Raw genomic sequence first — 15179 nt, forward strand, 5'->3', positions numbered from 1 at the left:
TCACCCCAGTAATAGCCCACCCCCCACCTCACCCCAGTGATAGCCCACCCCCCACTTGGGCTCCAATCCCCTGGTATTCCCTCTGGCATAGGAATGGTGGTAAGTGGGTAGTGGCAGAGTGCCAGGCTGGCACTGCTCGACCATGCTGCGTCCACCCATGGGTTCCAGTTGCTTCTGGTCCTCCTGGCAGGACCATCACGTCTGCTCTGCCACTGATTCAGACCATCTGACAGAAGCACAACCAGCGAGCAGGTAAGGTAAAGCGAGCCCAGACGGTAGTGTCCTGGACTTACTAATGACATTTAAACATATTCCAATCAGCTTTGCGCCCTTTCTGAGGTTGCTATAAATCAGAGGTAGTTTCCCTTTTTTTGCCTGCCACCTGATCATACCACCTCGCCAAACGTCAGGTGGGACAAGGTTGCAAGATCGCGCCCATGTTCTTTTAGTTCAAGGTGATCATGGAAGGAAGGGAGTGACTAATATAAGGGATGAAAAAACAATGTAGGAATCTGCTGGCTGGAACAAGTGTACACGGGGATAGATCTGAACTAGGATCAGTGAGTTTAATGGACTAACTGGCTCGAGATTGGATGTAATTATCCATGGTGCACACATTAACCTTGACCTGAGTTACAACAGGTTCTTTGATCAAGTTGGTTTATGTAGGGGAAAAATCAAAAATCAAACAGTGCCATAAACAGCCATCCCATTTATCCAATTTTCAATTCAATCCTTCCTACAACTTGACCAGAGTTTTGGGGAAGGGGAGCGTATGGTTTTGCAAGGCCTGCCATTATTAAAGAGCTGAATTAATCATTCTCCCCACACAGGAATAAATCTATCAGCAGCATGTCCGTGTCCTCACGTGTCTTTATTCCTCTGGCTGAGCCCTAGTTTATAAAAGATACACGTGGACTGCAGCCAACCTCCATGACTCAGTGTAGAACAGAACATATTGATCTGTTACTGAATGTAAGGGTTTTTTAGAATTTAATAGAACATAGAACATTACAGCACAGTACAGGCCCTTCGGCCCTCGATGTTGCGCCGACCAGTGGAACCAATCTAATGACCCTCTAACCTAAACTATTCCAATGTTATCCATATGCCTATCCACTGACCATTTGAACACCCTTAAAGTTGGCGAGTCCACAACTGCTGCGGGCAGGGCATTCCCCGCCGTTACTACCCTCTGAGTAAAGAACCTACCTCTGACATCCGTCCTATAATTATCACCCCTCAATTCAAAGCTATGTCCCTTCGTGTTAGCCATCACCATCTGAGGAAAAAGGCTCTCACTGTCCACCCTATCCAATCCTCTGATCATCTTGTATGCCTCAATTAGGTCACCTCTTAACTTTCTTCTCTCTAACGAAAACAACCTCAAGTCCCTCAGCCTTTCCTCATAAGACTTTCCCACCATACCAGGCAACATCCTGGTAAACCTCCTCTGCACCCTTTCCAATGCCTCCACATCTTTCCTATAATGCGGCGAACAACAGATCGAGAGACAAGTACTCTTGACAAAGGACTGCACGTTCAAGATGGCAGTGCTAGTCCATTGGTAAAATGGGAAGTTGCATAGGATTCTAGGTGGTGAAGGATCATTCTGCGTAACATAATGTCAGATCTTGGGGAGTATATGAACAGGAGTAAGCCATTCAGCCCCTTGAGATATGAAATTCATTGGATAAAAAGTCAAACATTTAGAGCAAAGGTGAACTGAAATTTCTTCGCTCAGAGGGTTGTGAATATTTGGAATTTTCTATCCACAGTCAGTGAAGTTTATAGGATGCCATGGTGGCACAGTGGTTAGCATCATTGCCTCACAGAGCCAGGGACCCAGGTTCAATTCCAGCCTTGGGTCACTGTCTGTGTAGCATCTGCACATTCTCCCCGTGTACACATGGGTTTCCTTCGGGCACTCCGGTTTCTTCCCACGCTCCAAAGATGTGTGGGTTAAATGGATTGGTTATGCTAACTTGCCCCTTAGTGTCAGGAGGGAGGCCAACAGTGTAAATAGGCAAGGTTAAGCAAATAGGGCCTGGGTGGAACACAAGAACATAAGAAATAGGAGCAGGAGTAGGCCATCTAGCCCTTCAAGTCTGTCCCGCCATTCAATAAGATCATGAAGTAGCTCAGTTCCACTTTCCCGCTTTCTCCCCATAACCCTTAATTCCCTTGCCTACCAAAAACCTTTCTACCCGTGTCTTAAATATATTTAGCAAGGTAGCCTCCACCACTTCAACGGGCAAAGAATTCCAGAGATTCACCACCCTTTGATTGAAGAAGTTCCTCCTCAACTCCGTTCTAAACCGCCCCCCCACTTACCTTGAGGCCGTGCCCTCTAGTCCTGCTGTCCTTTCTAAGCGGGAAGAATCTCTCTACCTCTACCCTATCCATTCCCTTCATTGTCTTATACGTCTCTATAAGATCCCCTATCTCTGTAAGATGGGATGATGCTCGGTGCAGAACCAGTGGGTTAAATGGCCTCTTTCTACACTGTAGGGATTCTATGAATGCTCAAGTCATTGACATGTTCAGGATCAGGATCGATAGTTTTTTTTGGATTCTGAATAAACTGATGTGGGGATGGTCAGATCAGCCATATTAAATTGCAGAGATGGTTTCAGAGACTGTATGGTTCACTCTAGCTTTTATTTTTTATGGCTTCTATTTCAATACAAATTACCCATCTGAATTCCCTTGATATTCTTACCAAAAATCTACTGACCTTATCAGCTGCAATTATCCATCATCTACACTTCCAAGTTCCCAATACACTCAAAGTGCCCCAATTCTCCTTTTGAATGGTCCAGGTCCAATTCTTTCCCCTCATTCCTGATTCACCAGATCTATCCATATCTAACCACGTGAATATTTTTAACACCTCAAGCAGATCAGTACTTGATCTGTACTGAGCGAAATATAAGCCAATGATTCCCAAGGCTGGGCACTTTCCATAGTCACCTACACATTTGGCACGGAGGCAAGGCTAGGCTTATAAAGTTAACTAACAATGGCACACACCCCTTAAACCACATGATTTCCTCTGGGTTGGAGATGGCATGCTCCCGGATCTTCCTCACCATCAGCGCACTCTTCTTTACCGCCACGTCATAGCGCTCACTACGGGACAGGAAGTTCAGGTCTTCGTGCTGGAACTCAGGATCATTGAGCACCAGGGCTTCTAAAAAAACGTAAAGAAACACAGAGGTCAGTCCACAAGAGAGCATTCAATCAGTCCTCCATTACACCCTTCACCAAACACACTTTGTGATGGCCCAAACGTCGAGTTCCGATCACTGGGTCAAGTTCTATACAGAAAAATTACTGCAGACGCTGAAATCTGAAACAAAAACAGAATCTGCAAACGCTGGAAAATCTCAGCAGGTCTGACAGTATCTGTGCAGACAGAAACAGAGTTAACGTTGAGTCTGGGTCACCCCACTCTACATTCTTCACCAATGCCCAATCTGCTCCCAGTCTACGACTGTTTCTATATCCTGACTGCACTGCTTTGACCCAACTTGAATACCCCTCAAATAGTCCCTGCCCCCTCCCCAGGCCCACAAACCCATTCCCAGTCTCTTGGGGGCTTCTTGTCTCCTCTCTCAGGACTCTCGGTCAATCCAGAACCTCGCCAGCCTGGTTAGGTGGCCGTTTCCCCATTTCCAGAGCTGCTTTGAGTCCACTGCCCGCCCGAACTCCCCAAATCCACACTCTTAGCTGCTCGATCGGATGAAGGACATGAACACCCAGCTACATGTGCCCCTACAGCAACCCATCTCAACCACTTTAGTTCACACATCTCCTGGAAATGTCGACAAACCTCAGTTTGAGAACTGCCGAGGTAACTACACCTTGGAGTACACGGTTCTGGTCTCCATAACACAAATTAGAATCTGGGAGGAACTGAAACAGGTGCAGAAATAATTTGCTAGAATAAACAGAGAAAATTCCAATGATCAAGAAGAGCTAAACAGGCTGGGGGCTGTTGTGTATAAAGTATCGCCAGTAACGGAGTGTCCAAAACTGGGACAATAAATAAGATAGTTACTAATAAACTTCATAAGGAATTCACAAGAAACCTCTTTGCCCCGAGACTGGTTAAATGTGGAACTTGTTACCACATGGAGTGGCTGAGGTGATTAATACACAAGTATTTAAAAGGGGGGATGTCAAATAAATGTGAGAAAGGGCTGGAAGGATAAGTTGACAGGGAAAGGTGAAGGCAAAAACTGACTCATGTGAAGCATAAATACCAGACGTGAACTCTGTTCCAAGTGACCAGTTTCTGACTTGTGTTCAGTCCCTTTTTATTCTTAACCATCCGCGTCCCAACTCCTAATAAAGTGGAACATGCAACAGTATGGAGGAGATAGAGATTTCTAAAATCAAAAAAAGGGGAAAAAGAGAGGAGAAAATCTGCACGGTCGCTGATGAAACGTTCTCCAAAGCGTCGCTGAACTCTTCATGGATCACCATCTCAACTTCACCTCTCATTCGCCACCACCTTTGACCTCCAACACCACCACAAGCTCCAGGGACGCCAGCTCATCTCCATTTCTGGGACAGCTCTCTTGCCCGCGCACTTATTTTACAAAGTGCGGCCTTTAGCCATCCCTGCAGTTTCTTCTAAACAGCAGACACGAGGCTGACTGCAGAATGTCCCCTCAGGCATGCAGGGAAAGTGAAGCAAAGCTGGTTGGTATTTTGAATGCAAACGCTTCCCCAACAATAAATGGGAATGAATACAGTTTGTCTTTGCACCTTTCCACCGGTAGAGAGGATCCACTGTGTAATTCTAGCATTTACTGCTTTTACCATAGACCCCCTGGTTCTGTGGGTCTCTCCCCTGCCTTTGTATTGTGGCTACTTTCACACTTTTATTCTCTTACTATCCTCCACCAAGAAGATCTTATATAACAGTTTCCCTGCATCACCTTAAGTATTCACAAGTCACTGCCCTTCAACCCAACTTGAAGTCTTCCTGTCTCAGTTCTGTGGAAGGGCCTGAACTCAAACCAGCCCAGACTCAGTGGGTCTCCTAGACAGAAGTCCTGCTCACAGGAACCTGAGCTTAACACCTAGTCTGGGAGTACAATACAACAACATGTGTTTTATGCACTAAGTAAAATACAACAAGCAAAGTTATAAAGCAGAACCTGACACCAAGTCACAAAAGACCACAGCAGAGCAGATGGTCAAAGGCTCGTACTACAGGAACCCTACACTCTGAGGATGTTCAACATAGATCCTGCCTGCTTGCTCAGGTAGACCGAAAGATCCCAAGAGCAGGAAATATTATGTTCTTGCCAGAGCAGCATTTATTGCCCCTCCTTAACTACATTGGGAAGGTGGTGGTGAACTGCCTTCTTGAACCGCTGCAGTCCCCGAGATATAGGTACACCCACTGTGCTGTTAGAGAGGGAAATCCACGATTTTGACCCAGCGACAGTGGAGGAATGGTGATATATTTCCAAGATGTGGAGATGCCGGTGTTGGATTGGGGTAAACACAGTAAGACGTCTCACAACACCAGGTTAAAGTCCAACAGGTTTATTCGGTAGCAAACACCAATAGCTTTCAGAGCTCTGCCCCTTCGTCAAGTGAGTGGGGAGTTCTGATCACAAACAGGGCATATAAAGGCACACGCTCAGTTTACAGAATACTGATTAGAACGCTTTATCATCAGTATTCTGTAAGCTGTGTGCGCCTTTATATGCCCGTTTGTGATCAGAATTCTCCATCATCTGACAAAGGGCAAAGCCCTGAAGCCCAAATAAACCTGTCGGACTTTAACCTGGTGTTGTAAGACTTCTTATGATATATTCCCAACTCAGGATGGTGGAGTGATTTGGAGGCGAACCTCAAAGTGGTGGTGATCCCAGCTATCATCTGCCCTTGTCCTTCTAAATGGTGTTGTATGTGTGTTTGGAAGGTGCTACCTAAGGAACCTTGGTGAGTTCCTGCATTGCATCTAAAAGATGGCATACACTCCTGCCACTGCTCATCAGGGTGTAGGGAGTAAATGTTTGTGTACAGGGTAGCAATTGAGCAACCTGCTTTGTTCTAGATGCTGTTGAGATGCTTGAGTGTTGTAAGAACCGCACTCATCCAGTTAAGCGGAGAGTATTCCATCACACAGGCTTTAGGGAGTCAGGAGGTGAGTTACTCACCACAGAATTCCTAGTCTCTGACTTGTTCTGGTATTCATATGGCTCGCCCAGTTCAGTTTTTGGTCAATGGTAAACCCCAAGATGTTGATAGTGGGGGATTCAATGATGGTAATGCTACCGAATGTCACGGGGAGATGGTTAGATTCTCTCTTGTTGAAGATGGTCATTGCCTGGCACTTGTGTAACATGAACGTTACTTGCCACTTATCAGCCCAAACCTGGATATTGTCCTGTATCTGGACACAGTCTGCTTCAGTATCTGCAAAGTCAGAAACAGTGCTGATTTTACAGCAATTTATAACATTAAAAACTTTTAATTCCAGCATTACCCTTAGCCTCTGGATTACTAGTCCAGCAACAATACCACTGCACCACCGCCACCACCTCCCTGCTGCATTTTCAGACAAGAAAGGTTTTCTGAAAGGAATACTGGGAAGTCGATATCAAAGCAGAAAATGCTAGAAGCACACCAGCATCTCCAAAAACATGTCTGAAATATTGATGTGCTTTCTCCTTTGTTCAGAAGCCGTTGGTATACTTTTACCATCACACAGAGTGAGGTGTATTATTCCAAACCTTCCTACCTTTTATAAGGTGCTTTGTGTATCGTTTGACTCACTGTGTTTTTTCTCAGGAGAGGCAAGATCTGAATGTATAACTTCTGTCCTAGTTTCTAGAAGATTGGAGAGGTCAAATTACAAAAGTGTAATCAGAGAAAGCTTTCATTCAAAACATTAACTCAAGTAGTTTGAAACCAATTGGTGTAGAGCAAGAAACCTTTGAAGTATTCTTCCTTGTGCCACACACACTGTGAAGCAGATTCAGAGCTGGATGCTTTCAGAATAGTGCAAGCGATTGAAGGCTGACCTGACAGATATTTAAAATGTTAAAGGGATTCAGTAGGGTAGAAAGGCAGAAGCTATTTCCTCAGGTGGGGGAAATCCGGATCAAGGAGACAGAATAAAATTAGGGGCTGCATGTCTATCACGTCACAGAGAAGAGCCTGTTCAACCTTCCCTGACAACATCTCAATTCCAGTATCAACCTTGCATGTCTATATTTGCCCTGTAATAGATTCACCAAAACTCAGTTCAGTACTCTATGGTCTAATCAAGATTCAACACAGTGTAATTATATAGTCACAAGCAACAGAATATATCCCTTCATATACAACTGTGTCCCTCTGATGATGATGCCAGACTTCCAGCAGTCCTCAGGCTGGTTATCTCCAGCCATTCTTCTCAAGTATCCATTACATTTAGAGACGAATTGAGATTTCCAGACAATGTGTAGGAGTGTCCTTCAACAATCGAGAATGTAGTGGGAGGGGAGGCATTGGCTTCGAGCCAGAGCAGAAATACTCAATGAGACAAAACAGAACACATGCAGAAGTGCAGGCAGTAAAGATTTCAGAGTTTGTTTCAATGTAGATGTATGAAGTTGCTCCGAAATACCGATATTCGTTCAGGCTGGTTTCCCCATCCTGCTGCTAACTTCATTCTTCCACCAGTGCCCCCCACCCACCAACCACCCCACCTCTCAAGCAGAGGGGTCCTGTACATAAAAGACCAGGTCACCCTTTTATTTCAGAGCTGTTTACAGGACCTGGCTGTGTGCAAATTGGCTGTCACATTTTCAGTATTACACGAGGGATCAGGGCATCTTTAATGAAGTTTTGTCCATGAAAGTTCTTCATGAAATTATACAAGGGCTTGACTACAAAAAGTGACAGGTCAGAGGTGTACCTGCTGACCTTGGTATTCTGGCTTTGGGTGAAGGAGAAAATGAGTGTCCAGAGTAACATCAGGGGAAACCAGACTTCACATCAACTGTCTAGATAAAGTTATGCAGTCACTTGCCTGATGCACTGTTGTGTAATGTTGAAGGAAAAAGGGGAAGTTGCAGACCTCAGTCACTTTGGCAGCTACTCCGATTCAAACAAGCGTCTACGTAAACCCTAAACTCACAACACCCTCATCCTGCTTGTGCATCACCCACCCTCCCCCTTCCCAACCTTGTCCCACATAACAACTCCCCCATCCTTCCCTAAGAGTCCCTCCTCCCCCCTTCCCTACCTCCCCACTCCTCCCCTACTCTCCCCAACCCCCCAGCCCCTCCCCTATCCCTAACTTCCCCCGCCACCCCCCCAAACCCCACCCGCCCCTACCCTCCCACCCCCAAAACAAAAACCTCGGACCTGGGGCAGCACAGTGGTCAGCACTGCTGCCTCACAGTGCCAGGCACCCAGGTTCAATTCCCAGATTGGGTCACTGTCCGTGTGGGGTCTGCATGTTCTGCCCATGTCGTGTGAACACAGTAAAAAGTCTGACAACACCAGGTTTCAGTCCAAGTGATTTATTTGATAGTAAACTCACAAGCTTTCGGGTTAGCCCCTGACGAAGGCTTTTTACTGTGTTTACCCCAGTCCAACGCCAGCATATCCACATCATGTCGTGTGAATCATAGAATACTTAGAATGAAGAAAGAGGACATTCAGCCCATCAAGGCTGCACCAACAATCCCACCTACCCCCTCTCCCTTGGCACCAATAACAATCCCACTTACCCCCCCACCCCCATCCCTTAGCACCAATAACAATCCCACCTACCCCCTATCCTGTAACCCCATATATTTACCCTGCTAATCCCCTTGACACTAAGGGTCAATTTAGCATGGCCAATCAACCTAATCCACACATTTTCAGACTGCGGGAGGAAACCGGAGCACCTGGAGAAAACCCACGCAGGCACGGAGAGAATGTGCAGACTCCACACAGACAGTGACCCAAGCCAGGAATTGAACCTGGGTCCTTGGCACTGTGAGGCAGCAGCGCTAACCATTCTGCCACTCAGTGCCCTGTGATCCAGATTCCTCTCACAGTACTAAAAATGTGCTGGTTAAGTGCATTGGCCATGCTAAATTCTCCCTCAGCGTACCTGAACAGATGCCGGAGTGTGGTGACCAGAGAATTTTCACAGTAACTTCATTGCAGTGTTAATATAAACCTACTTGTGACAATAATAAATGAACTTCAAACTGATAAACCTAGCTCCCTTTCCCACCACCACAACACCAGACTTCCCAACCCACTCACCAGCCTCTGCCCCCTGGCACCACAGACCCCACTGCCCAGCCACTGCCTCCCCCACACTGACACCAGAACGCCCCACCCTGCCACCAGGAGCCCGTATCCTGGTGGGGAACCCCATCAGCACGGTGGTTAGCACTGCTGCTTCACAGCTCCACAGACCTGGCTTCATTCCGGGTCGGGTCACTGTCTGGGTGGAGTTTGCACATTCTCCTCGTGTCTGCGTGGGTTTCCTCCCACAGTCCAAAGACGTGCGGGTTAGGTTGACTGGCTATGCTAAAATTGTCCCTTAGCATCATAAGATGCATAGGTCAGAGGGATTGGCAGATAAATATGTGGGGATATGGTGGTGGGATTGTAGTCAGTGCAGACTCAACGGGACGAATAGCCTCCTTCTGCACTGTAGGGTTTCATGATCTCCAAACTTCCCCCGTCCCCTCTCCCCCTACAAACACCTTCACTGCCAGCGGCTCCCCCCCACCCTACTGCCAAGACCCACATTCTCTCCGACAGGGGATTTCGACACCACCACTCCATCCCACACCCCCCCCCCCACTCCATCCCACACCCCACCCCCCCCACTCCATCCCACACCCCACCACTCCATCCACACCCCACCCCCCCCGACTCCACCCCCCATCCCTTCCCTCACCCCACCCCCCCCCATCCCCTCCCTCACCCCCCCATCCCCTCCCTCACCCCCACCCCCCCATCCCCTCCCTCACCCCCACCCCCCCATCCCCTCCCTCACCCCCACCCCCATCCCCATCCCCTCCCTCACCCCCACCCCCCCATCCCCTCCCTCATCCCCACCCCCCCATCCCCTCCCTCACCCCCACCCCCATCCCCATCCCCTCCCTCACCCCCACCCCCCCATCCCCTCCCTCACCCCCACCCCCATCCCCATCCCCTCCCTCACCCCCACCCCCATCCCCATCCCCTCCCTCACCCCCACCCCCCCATCCCCTCCCTCACCCCCACCCCCATCCCCATCCCCTCCCTCACCCCCACCCCCATCCCCATCCCCTCCCTCACCCCCACCCCCCCATCCCCTCCCTCACCCTCACCCCCCCATCCCCTCCCTCACCCTCACCCCCCCATCCCCATCCCCTCCCTCACCCCCACCCCCCCATCCCCTCCCTCACCCCCACCCTGCCGCCAGGACCCCTCATTCTCTCTGACAGGGGATTTTGACCCTCCTCCCCCCGGATCTCTTCCCCCCCCCCTCTCCCTCACCGATCTCCCGCCGCCGCCGGGTTTTCTCGGCTCCTCCATCCAGGATGTGTGTCAGGGCCTCGGTGTGGAAAGACGCCGATTCCCGCTCCCTCCGCAGATCGGGGTTCATGGCACCGGCACCGAGACTGAGAGCAGAATGCAGGCCGCGGGCCCCCGGAGACAGGCTTAAAGCGGCAATGTCCAGCAGCCGCAGGGAGGGGACCACAGGAGCGCTTAAAGCGGCAATATCCAGCAGCCGCAGAGCGGGGACCACAGGAGCGCTTAAAGCGGCAATGTCCAGCAGCCGCAGGGCGGGGACCACAGGAGCGCTTAAAGCGGCAATGTCCAGCAGCCGCAGGGCGGGGACCACAGGAGCGCTTAAAGCAGCAATGTCCAGCTGCCTCAGGGTGGGGACGACTGGCACACTTAAAATGGCAATATCCAGCTCCCATAGAGTGGGGACCACAGGAGTGCTTAAAGCAGTAATGTCAAACTCCCAAAGGGTGGGGACCACAGGAACACTTAAAGCAGCAATGTCAAACTCCCATAGGGTGGGGACCACAAGAGCACTTAAAGCAGCAGTGTCAAACTCCCATAGGGTGGGGACCCCAGGAGCGCTTAAAGCAGCAGTGTCAAACTCCCATAGGGTGGGGACTACAAGAGCGCTTAAAGCAGCAGTGTCAAACTCCCATAGGGTGGGGACCCCAGGAGCACTTAAAGCAGCAGTGTCAAACTCCCATAGGGTGGGGACCACAGGAGCACTTAAAGCAGCAGTGTCAAACTCCCATAGGGTGGGGACCACAGGAGCGCTTAAAGCAGCAGTGTCAAACTCCCACAGGGTGGGGACCACAGGAGCGCTTAAAGCAGCAGTGTCAAACTCCCACAGGGTGGGGACCACAGGAGCGCTTAAAGCAGCAGTGTCAAACTCCCATAGGGTGGGGACCACAAGAGTGCTTAAAGCAGCAGTGTCAAACTCCCATAGGGTGGGGACCACAGGAGCACTTAAAGCAGCAGTGTCAAACTCCCACAGGGTGGGGACCACAGGAGCGCTTAAAGCAGCAGTGTCAAACTCCCACAGGGTGGGGACCCCAGGAGCGCTTAAAATGGCAATATCCAACTCCCGCAGAGCGGGGACCACAGGAGTACTGCCAACCTTCATCACTCACCTGATGAAGGAGCAGCGCTCCGAAAGCTGATGCAGGGAAATGGTATTCACAAATTGAGATTGAGGGGCTAGCCCTCATTTTTGTTGTCAAGAAAATTTCACCAGCATGTTTATAGGAGGCACTGTGCAGCCATCACCAATCATAAACCTTAACTTGGGCTTTTCAAGGAAGACAAGACAATCATCCCAGTTGTGCCTGTGAGGATACAGCATTGGGCTTTATTATTAACTATGAACGAATACACTTCCCAACACTGGACACATTTCACCCACACTGAAGCCTTGAGTCATCTGCTGTTACCTGAAAGCATGCCACTGGTGCCTCAGGGAATTGTTTTAGCCGTAACTTTTCCTTGACATATTATCTGTATCTGCACAACAGATAAAGTACTGGACCCAGAAAGATCCTACATTGACAAAAGTCAAGCAAATGATCCTACACATTTGGTGCCGTGACAGGATGTCAAAATAATTGAAGCCTTATCAAACAAGGATGGATGAGTTAAACTGAGAGGATGGAAGTCCACCTATGGGGAACGAGAGTGGTCATCCTCGTTCCTGGGAGAAAGCTGTTGCTTGATGAACTGCACAGTGGGCATCCAGGAATGTCCAGGATGGACATAGATATCAAAGAAATGGTTAAACGGCATGTCCAATGCCAACTGCAACAGAAATTACCAACTGCAGCCCCAATAAACCCTTGGGAATGGCTGGTATATGGCCTTGAACATAGAAAAACTACAGCACAAACAGACCCTTCGGCCCACAAGTTGCGCCGGTGATATCCCCATCTATTAGGTTTTCCTATAACCCTCAATCCTATTAAGTCCCATGTACTCATCCAGAGGTCTCTTAAAAGACCCTATCGAATTTACCTCCACTACCACCAACGGCACCCGATTCCACTCACTCACCACCCTCTGAGTGAAAAACTTACCCCTGACATCTCCTCTGTACCTGCTCCTCAGCACCTTAAACCTGTGTCCTCTCGTAGCGACCATTTCAGCCCTGGGAAATAGCCTCTGAGAATCCACTCGATATATACCACTCAACATCTTATACACCTCTATCAGGTCACCCCTCATCCTTCGTCTCTCCAAGGAGAAAAGATCGAGCTCCCTCAACCTGTCCTCATAAGGCATGCCTCCCAATCCAGGCAACATCCTTGTAAATCTCCTCTGCACCCTCTCAATAGCTTCCCCATCCCTCCTGTAATGAGGCGACCAGAACTGAGCACAGTACTCCAAGTGGGGTCTGACAAGGGTCTTATAAAGCTGCAGCATTATCTCCCAACTCCTAAACTCAATCCCTCGATTAATGAAGGCCAGTACACCATACGCCTTCTTAACCACATCCTCTACCTGCGAGGCCGATTTAAGAGTCCTATGGACCCAGACCCCAAGGTCCTTCTAACCCTCAACGCTGCTTATCCTTGATGTACTCCTTCATCCTATTTGACCTGCCAAAATGGACCACTACACATTTATCTGGATTGAAAATATCTGCCACTTCTCCACCCAGTCTTGCATCCTATCTATGTCTCGCTGCAACTTCTGACATCCCTCCAAACTATCCACAACACCACCAATCTTTGAATTGTCAGCAAACTTACCAACCCATCTCTCCACTTCCTCATCCAGGTCATTTATGAAAATTACAAACAGCAAGGGTCCCAGAACAAATCCCTGGAGCACTCCACTGGTGACCGACCTCCATGCAGAAAATGGCAGCCGATTCCACTCATCCACCACTCTACAACCACTCTCTGCCTTCTGCCGGCAAACCAGTTGGACTTAAACCTGGTGTTGTCAGACTTCTTACTGTGTTCTGCTGGCAAGCCAGTTCTGGATCTACAAGGAAACAGCCCCTTGGATCCCATGCCCTGCACTTTCTTAAGAAGTCTTGCATGGGGGACCTTATCGAACACCTTGCTGAAGTCCATATAAACCACATCCACCACTCTTCCTTCATCAATGTGTTTAACCGCATTTTCAAAGAACTCAACCAGGCTCATAAGGCACGACCTGCCTTTGACAAAGCCGTGCTGACTACTTTTGAGCATGCTAAACTTCTCTAAGTGTTCATAAATCCTGTCCCTCAGGATCTTCTCCATCAACTTACCAACCATGAGCTTAGACTCACCGGTCGGTAATTTCCTGGGCTATCCCTGTTCCCTTTCTTGAATATAGGAACCACATCCGCAATCCTCCAATCCTCCGGAACCTCTCCCGACTCCATCGACGATGCAAAGATCATCGCCAGAGGCTCTGCAATCCCTTCCCTTGCCTCCCACAGTAACCTGGGGTACATCCCATCCGATCCCAGTGGCTTATTTATCTTGATGCTAGTCAAAACTTCCAACACATTCTCTTTCTTAATGTCTGCATACTCAATCTTTTCAGTCCGCCGCAAACCTGCAGCAAGTATTCATTGAGCACCTCTGCCATTTCTCCCAGTTCTACACAAACTTTCCCACCTTCACATTTTATAGGTCCTATTCCTTCACATCTCATCTTTTTACTCTTCACATATTTGTAGAACGCCTTAACGTTCTCCTTAATCTTACCTGCCAAGGCCTTCTCATGACCCCTCTGGCTCTCCTAATTTCCTGCATAAGTTCCTTCCTACAAGTCGTATACTCCTCTAGATCCGTAACATCGCCTAGCTCTCTGAATCTTTTGTATGCTTTCCTTTTCTTCCTGACTAGGTTCATCACAACCTTCGTGCACCACATCTCCCGCGACCTACCAAAACCTCCCTATCTCATCGGAACGTTGTCGTGCAGAGCCCCAGACAAACATTCCTGAAAATCTGTCACCTTACTTCGGTACTTCTCCCCAAGAATACCTCCTTCCAATTTACTCGTCTTATTTTCTGCCTGATGGCTTCGTATTTCCCCTTACTCCAGATAAACACTTTCCGAGCCTGCCTCATCCTGTCCCTTTCCAATGCTATCGTGAAGGAGATAGAGTTATGATCACTATCCCCAAGATGCTCTCCCACCGAGAGATCCAACACCTATCCTGGTTCATTAGCCAGCACCAGATTGAGAACAGCCTCTCCTCTTGTAGGCTTATCCATGTACTGTGTCAGGAACCCCTCCTGAACACACCTAACAAACTCCTCCCCATCCAAACCCCTTACCTTAGGGATATTCCAATTGATGTTTGGGAAATTAAAGTCTCCCATCATGACAACCCTGTTATTATTACATCATCTCCAGGCAGATGGAGTACAATGTTAGCAAGTGTGAGGTTATCCACTTTGGCAGGAATAATAGTAGGAGGGATTACTATTTAAAGGGCGAAAAGCTGCAGCATGCTATGGTGCAGAGGGACCTGGGGGTCCTTGTGCATGAGTCGCAAAAACCCAGCTTGCAGGTGCAGCAGGTGGTCAAGAAGGCGAATGGGATGCTGGCCTTTATAGCGAGGGGGATTGAATATAAAAGCAGGGAGGTCTTGCTGCAACTGTACAGGGCACTGGTGAGGCCGCAGCTGGAGTCCTGTGTGCAGTTTTGGTCGCCGCA

The 15179-nt window shown here is 48.8% G+C and overlaps 1 protein-coding gene across 2 annotated transcripts in view; it reads right to left on the reverse strand.

Annotated features, from left to right (window-relative positions):
- Positions 1-10687, reverse strand: part of acox1 (acyl-CoA oxidase 1, palmitoyl) — a 47823-nt gene extending 37136 nt beyond the window's left edge. For both annotated transcript variants that reach the window (XM_080209125.1, XM_080209126.1), the window contains exons 1-2: positions 10510-10687; positions 3034-3193 (exon numbers count right to left, since the gene is read on the reverse strand). In XM_080209125.1, the coding sequence (XP_080065251.1) occupies positions 3034-3193; positions 10510-10618 (269 nt within the window). In that variant the 5' untranslated portion in view covers positions 10619-10687. The remainder of the gene's footprint in view (positions 1-3033; positions 3194-10509) is intronic.
- Positions 10688-15179: the final 4492 nt, after the last annotated feature.

This window comes from Carcharhinus amblyrhynchos, chromosome 21 (genome assembly GCF_965287045.1).
Source record: "Carcharhinus amblyrhynchos chromosome 21, sCarAmb.v2.hapA, whole genome shotgun sequence".
NCBI lineage: Eukaryota > Metazoa > Chordata > Chondrichthyes > Carcharhiniformes > Carcharhinidae > Carcharhinus > Carcharhinus amblyrhynchos.